Source organism: Ipomoea triloba, chromosome 14, assembly GCF_003576645.1.
Source record: "Ipomoea triloba cultivar NCNSP0323 chromosome 14, ASM357664v1".
Lineage (NCBI taxonomy): Eukaryota > Viridiplantae > Streptophyta > Magnoliopsida > Solanales > Convolvulaceae > Ipomoea > Ipomoea triloba.
Genome location: NC_044929.1, coordinates 341327 through 348383, shown reverse-complemented (window position 1 = coordinate 348383; position 7057 = coordinate 341327). Strand labels below are relative to the sequence as shown.

General features: G+C 34.8%; 3 protein-coding genes across 3 annotated transcripts in view; 1 reads left to right on the top strand and 2 right to left on the bottom strand.

The window, feature by feature from the left end:
- Positions 1–1088, top strand: part of LOC116004176 (uncharacterized protein C594.04c) — a 2800-nt gene extending 1712 nt beyond the window's left edge. The window contains exon 3 of the mRNA XM_031244114.1: positions 458–1088. Coding sequence (XP_031099974.1) covers positions 458–931 — 474 coding nt within the window. The 3' untranslated portion in view covers positions 932–1088. The remainder of the gene's footprint in view (positions 1–457) is intronic.
- An 811-nt stretch (positions 1089–1899) lies between these two features.
- LOC116003582 (receptor-like protein EIX2) lies at positions 1900–5817 on the bottom strand. Its single transcript, XM_031243478.1, has 2 exons — positions 2540–5817; positions 1900–2284 (listed from the first exon to the last, which is right to left on the bottom strand). Exon 1 carries the CDS (start codon positions 5799–5801, stop codon positions 3138–3140), a length of 2664 nt encoding a protein of 887 aa, XP_031099338.1. The 5' UTR covers positions 5802–5817; the 3' UTR covers positions 1900–2284; positions 2540–3137.
- On the bottom strand, positions 2117–3054 carry LOC116004705 (receptor-like protein EIX2). Its single transcript, XM_031244864.1, has 2 exons — positions 2673–3054; positions 2117–2247 (listed from the first exon to the last, which is right to left on the bottom strand). Exons 1-2 carry the CDS (start codon positions 3052–3054, stop codon positions 2117–2119), a joined length of 513 nt encoding a protein of 170 aa, XP_031100724.1.
- Positions 5818–7057: the final 1240 nt, after the last annotated feature.

Genomic DNA, 7057 nt, shown 5'->3' with positions numbered 1-7057 from the left:
GGGGGGGGGGGGGGGGGGGGGGGGGGGGGGGGGGGGGGGGGGGGGGGGGGGGGGGGGGGGGGGGGGGGGGGGGGGGGGGGGGGGGGGGGGGGGGGGGGGGGGGGGGGGGGGGGGGGGGGGGGGGGGGGGGGGGGGGGGGGGGGGGAAGATCTTTATCACTGATAGGTATTAGGATTAACACGTTGCACAACTACCCCAACTGTTGATGTAATTGATGATTTGGCATAAGTTTTCATGCATCATATATGCATTTTACTATTTCTTTATTATATTCTTCATGGATATGATGTTTTTTTGCATCACAAGATGATACTAGTTAAATCCTTCTTGCAACTAGTAACTTGACAAAAATTTGAAGGAGTTTACACTTCCAGATGGCTGCTAGGCTTTGCTTATCATCGACTTCTATATTTCCAACTGCTGAAGTTGTAGTGTTTGCATAATTTTGACTTTGCAGGTCTTTTTAATGGGAATATGCATGCCCCTGTATGTTGTCCACTCAGAGAATATGCCATTGAATGTATGGGACTTTGTTGCCATAGGAATCTGTTTATCTGGCATTATAATTGCGTATTATGCAGATACACAACTTCACACTTTCGTTAGCAGAAATAAAAAGTTGAAAGAGCTCAGCCAACCTATGGTGCCAAATCTGGATACAGGTCTTTGGCGGTACTCACGCCATCCAAACTACTTTGGTGAGCAATTATGGTGGTGGGGACTGGCCATATTCGCCTGGCGTTTGGGTCATGCTTGGAGTTTTGTTGGTCCGCTCATAAACAGCTTGTGCTTGGCCTATGTCACCGTGCTTGTAGAGAAGAAAATGCTTAAACAAGCTTACAGAGTTGAAGCTTATAAACTCTACCAGAAGACAACTTCGGCTTGGATACCATGGTTTAAGTCCTCAACTGGAAAAGATAAGAACACTTGACTCCACATTTCCTTTAATTTTGTGCTTACTCCATGATATCTATGATAAAATTAAAGAATGTTCACTTCAAATCGCCATTAATTTTCTTGTATGTGCTTTGCAACTATGTACCTTGAATTTGTCTTTTGCTTCAACAACCTTTATAAATCTCTCTCAACCTCTGGTTCCCATTATAAACAATTGAGAAACCTGCTGCTGATATGACATTATTAAAGGAAGATTCACAATTATAGTGACTAGTTAGTTGGGCTTCACAAATTCAAGTGATAACAAAATTGAGGCCTCCAATTAATAGTTTAATATCATGGCATGCACATTGACAAGTTTAATCGACGGAAGGTATTAAGAGAATAACACCCATATATATTTAGTGTCACAATAAAAAGTGAGTATGATTGACAAAACTACAAATTTCAAACACCCAATTTCCAAAAATTCCAAAACCATGATTTATAGAGAATTACAAGCATTGAAGCATATATATATTTAATATATGCATTCTAACATTTTGTGGCACCACTCCCATATAGAAGGAGATGGGTTCGAGCCTCCGTGGAGGCGATATTGACTCTTTGTGTGCTTCAATAGGTTGAGAAAGTATACTGCATTGTAATAGAGTCAGTAGTATTAAGAAAAAAAATGGATTGCTGAACAAGGTTTGTGTTAAGATGTTCTTATGGTCATTTTTCAATTCTCCCTCAAATTTCTACCAACCCCCCTCGCCCTCTTTAATAAGGTTTGAATGCAAATAATAGTGGTTGTTTATGGAGGAACAATATAGGTGTTCTATGGAGGGATCTTGTCACTTTTGGTTCAGAGGAGAGAAAAAATTGACATAGATCATTTTTATATATAAGAAAATCTCACTAACTTCTATTGTTATTTTTAAGTTGGATTACTAATAAATTCCAATCATTACCAAAAAACTAAAGAACTGAAAAAAAAAATGTAACAATAGAAACGTAATATGATATTAAACACACATTTGAATAGGAATTTGTTTAAAAATTTTAAGTATGATAAATACAACAAACATGACATTTTTTTGGGTTGTTCCCAAGGTATCCCTCCGGCCGACAGCTAGAAGACTAACCTCCGTCTCAACGGTTAGCACACTAAGTGGTAGGGGACTGGCCAAATGGAACAAACATGACATTGAAAAACTGATAATAAATAAGATGAACATCAATTGCAAATTACATCAAAATCAACAACCAAGAATACATAGCAGCTTCTCTTTTGCCTTTCAGGGTAGAGGAAGAAACTCCCTTCCAACATGTCAAGAGTAATCCACATTAAAGACCAATGGCAAATACCTTCAACATACAATTGCTCACTGACAATAGCATTGACCTGGAAAATGTGAATAGTCATTTCATTTTTTAGCTACCTTGTAAAAAATAGGCATACATGGTAACATAAAAAATAATAAAATAAATAAATAAATAAATAAAACAGTGAATACATCCCTTTAAATCAAATATAAAAAATAATATATGGGTGTGCGCGCGTGCGAATAAGATGTCCATGTATGCACAGTTGCACACCCACAAATATATATTGAATAAAAAAGCTATTTAATTTGTTTAGAGCATATTGAAAACTAACCTTTAATAAAAATAATCGAGTATTTTGTTGTAAGCCATCTCTAAAAATTTGAAGTACGCATATCTCCAAGATCTTGCGAAAAGTAGAATGCTTAATACTCCAATGAATCCAGCTAAGAAACCAGGCCACATACCAGCATAGAACCACATGAAAAATTCATGATCATCATCACTACTGGTTTTTGTAGATTGATTAACAAAAGATGGTACATCATTGGGGCAACCCTTTGAAAGAGGGTCACCACAAAGTCCTTCGTTGCCCATGTAAATGGATGGATCATTGAGGGTTTGAAGTTGACTTCCTGTTGGTATTCTCCCATATAAATGGTTGAATGATAAGTTCAAGTGGCTCAAAAAATTCAAAGATGACAAGCTTGGTGGAATGGGACCAGAGAGTTCATTTCTAGATAAATCAAGTGATTCAATTTTGCTCAAATTGCCAATTGTCTTCGGGATTGCTCCACTCAGATTATTTCTAGAAACATTCAAGTTCTGCAATGCATGCAAACTCATCATCTCAACTGGGATATTTCCAGCAATATGATTCCCTGAAAGATCTATAGATCTTAGGAATCGAAGGTTTTTAGTGTACTGCAATGTTAATCTTTTATGACTTCATCAATTTTATCTTCATATGTTATAATAGAAAATTTGTTGTACTGAATATGTGTCTGGTTGCCATCAAAAACCATTGCAGTAAAGTTTCCAAAACACGGTGGGATGTATCCTGATATGTTGTTATTTGCCAAATTTAACAATTGGAGATCATGCAGTTGACATAGTTGCAATGGAATATCCCCATAGAACTTATTTCTATAAAAGACAAGATATTTCAAACTCAATAATTTTCCCCCAATCCATGAAGGGATAACATCCATAAATTTATTTTCACTCAAATCCAAGATTATCAGGCTTGTTAAATTCTGCATGCTTCCCGGGAGTTTCCCTTCAAGTTCATTATTCTGCAAGTGCATAGAAGATAGCAATTGTAGAGATCCCAATGAATTTGGAATGTGGCCACTTAGATTGTTATTCCCCAAGTCAAGAACTTTCAAGCTTTGTAGTTTTCCTAAGCATGGAGGTATTTCTCCATATAACTGATTTGTAGATAGAGCAAGAATCTGCAAATCTTTTAAACTACATAGCCACTTGGGGATACCACCACTCAAATGATTGTTTGAAAGAGAAAGGTACCACATATGCGTGTCACCTTCAACATGTGGTTTAAAGGGAAGCTTTCCACTTATCTGATTTTTGGAGAGATCTAATGCAAAGCTATTCCAGAAAAATTTCTCGAACCAATGAGGGACGGCACTTGAGATGCTGGCATTAGACATAAACAGGGATTGAACATTTGTTTGGGTACGAAGCCAATGAGGAAAGTGAGGACCAATTTTGATGGATTCCATTGCTATGTTAGAGAGTTGGAAAGGAGGAACCCAGGTGGAGCTTACATTCCAAACAAACAAATTACTAGATATGTACAAAGATTGAAGATTACTGAGGTTTGAAAAGTGGAATTCAGAGAGGACACCTACGAATGAATTACTAAATAAACGTAACTCTTCAAGATTTGAAAGTTGGCCAAGACTAGAGGGAACACTACCATTAAACTTATTGTTACTAATATCCAGGGTCTGCAACATTGACAAATTTCCAAGTGACTCAATTATTGGACCGGAGAAGGAGTTTGAAGACAGAGAAAGGAATTGCAGATTCTTATACTTGTACAACTGATTTGGAAGTTGACCACTGAAATTGTTAGAATCTAAGTACAATTCTTTCAAACTATCTAAGAGGCAATCAGAAAGAATTGTAATGAAGCCCGTGAATTTATTCCTGGAGAAATCAAGCACTTGCAATTTACAAAGGCTACCAATGGTATTTGGAATTGAACCTGTAAAGCTATTATCACTTAAACTAAGAGAGGTTAGAGAAGCCAAGTTTCCAAGAGAATTTGGAATTGAACCTGTAAAGTTATTATTACTTAAACTAAGAAAGGTTAAACAAGTCAAGTTTACAAGAGAATTGAGAATTGAACCTTCAAACCTATTATATCTTAAATCAAGAGAAGTTAAAGAAGTCAAGTTTCCAAGAGAATTGGGAATTGAACCTGCAAACTTATTATAACTTAAATCAAGATAGGTTAAAGAAGTCAAGTTTCCAAGAGAATTGGGAATTGAACCTGCAAACTTATTATCGCTTAAATCAAGGGAAGTTAAAGAAGTCAAGTTTCCAAGATAATTGAGAATTGAACCTTCAAACCTATTATAACTTAAATCAAGAGAGGTTAAAGAAGTCAAGTTTTCAAGAGAATTGGGAACTGAACTTGTAAATCTATTCTCACTTAAATCAAGGACCTTTAGAGAGGCTAAGGGCTCAAAGATTTCTAGCATGGTAGAATTAACAGAGTTGTCATGTAGATTCAAATGCTCAAGTCTTGTGAGATTAGACAACCATGGAAGGATTGCAAAATCTAAAGTATTGTCACTGAGATCAAGGGAGATGAGAGAGGTGGAGTTAACATGTGAAAGAGGACTAGTTGTATATAGGTTACAACCAACCAAGTTTAAAGAAGATAAAGACACAAGCTTGTTGATTGTGTGTAACCAATCTTCACTATGCAGAATTGAAACCGAAGAGATGTCAAGACTTTTTAGGGAAGAAAGGCTAGCCAACCAATCCAAGTTATCTGTCGCCAAATCATTGTAAGATGGAACATCAACCAAAACCTTTCCAAGGTCTAGGTACTCTAAACTTGAAAGATTTCCAAGATGAGTGGGAATATTTCCCACAAAACCGGAGCTTGAGAGGTTAAGATACTTCAAGTTTTTGAAAGATCCAAAAAATTCAGGAATTCGGATCTTAGAAAAATTGTTGAAGCTTAGATCAAGGTAATTAAAATGTGTTAAGTTGATAAGAGAATGATTGATCTCACCTCCCAAGCAGTTGTTGGTATAGTTTGATGGCAGAGTATCGTAAATAGAATCAGGAGGTGTAGTTGGATTATGCAAATCAAGCTTTAAGACATGGCCAGTTGTTGAACTACAAGAAATTCCTTCCCATTCACAACAATTAAGACCACTCCATGAAGAGAGACGATTTGATATATCAATTAAGCTTTCCTTGAATTGGAGAAGAGCAATTCGTTCCCCTTCAATGCAACTAGCAGCATCATTTGAGTAACAATACTCAAATTTGCAAATGAGCAAAAGAAAAATAAGCACTAGCATAATGTTATGCTTGCAATTGGTATATTTCATGGTGTCTCAAAGATTTTTTTTTTTTAGTTGCTTTGAGTTTTGTGTATGGAAGCAGCATATGTGAGAGATATATATAGCAGCATATGTTTGACGGTTCTTTTGGTATGCTTTCTTCCCCCTCCCATGTTAAATCCTGCTTTATTAACATTGTTTTTAATCACACAAAAGGAAGAATTTTCTCCTTCCATATAAAATTTCAAAATTACAATTAAGTGTAGTAGTTTTGATATTTAAATTAATCTTTGTGGATGATTTCAATTCTATGTATGTATGGAGAATGTACTTTAAATGAATAATTTTTTTATTGTGATAAATTATTTTTAAACAAATATTATGTTCCATCTTTATTTTATATTTGCAATATAATGGTATAAAATTGAATTATTACACATGATTTTTAGTTTTTAAAAAGTGACTGTGCCATACAAAAGATTAATTTTCTTTAAAACTTCATTGCTAATCTATCAATGTTGTTGTCAGATGCTAACCTATAATTGAATGATTTGCATAATTTCTTGCCCAACTTGACGGTACTCATAATTCCCCTTCCCAGGCCACAATTTCTTATCAAAAACTTATTGTTACTTTTTCTTGGCAAGTTGATAATTATATTGTCTTTTTCAGAAGACTTCATGATCATGATAGCCAATCTTGTCTATGATTTGCTAACTTCTTTAATTATTGAGTAACTTTTAAAACACGAGTTACATTGAATTGAGTTAATTTTAAAAATGTAAAATTAAACATTCTTTTGAGAGAATTGAATAGTTATTCAATACGGATTAAATCATAATCCAATAAAAATATGCTACTTCTATAGTTTTTTTTTTTTTTTTGAATACTACTAACTCTATTACAATGCAGTATCTGTTCATAACTACTTCTATAGTTCTATACTTTTGAACTGTAACTTGATCTGAATTAATACTAGTCGCTTTTTGTTTGTTTGTTTGTTTTTTTTTTCCAAAAAAATATATTTTTTCATGCGACTTTGATTTGTAACCAATGAAATATGATTAATTATGACAACTTTTATTCAAATCAATGAACATGAAAATAATTGCGGTGCATATCACAGTGCAGGGCAACAAAATTTAAGAGTGTAACATTACTTAATATTGTTGAAAAAAATAATATAAATGATATTTTAAGTGGCTATTTTGTGGTATAAATATATGTGAATTCTACTTTCTATTTGGGTCGGGTCAAATTGTATTCGAATTCTTCGTAAAGAAACAAAGAAATCGATATATTAT

Excerpts from the sequence above, each read along its gene's own strand:
- LOC116003582 (XM_031243478.1), bottom strand. The coding sequence starts at position 5,801 with ATGAAATATACCAATTGCAAGCATAACATTATGCTAGTGCTTATTTTT.
- LOC116004705 (XM_031244864.1), bottom strand. The coding sequence starts at position 3,054 with ATGATGAGTTTGCATGCATTGCAGAACTTGAATGTTTCTAGAAATAAT. Across the intron at positions 2,248-2,672 it reads TTTCATGTGGTTCTATGCTG|GTATTTGCCATTGGTCTTTA; the intron begins GTATGTGGCCTG and ends TGTATGTTGAAG.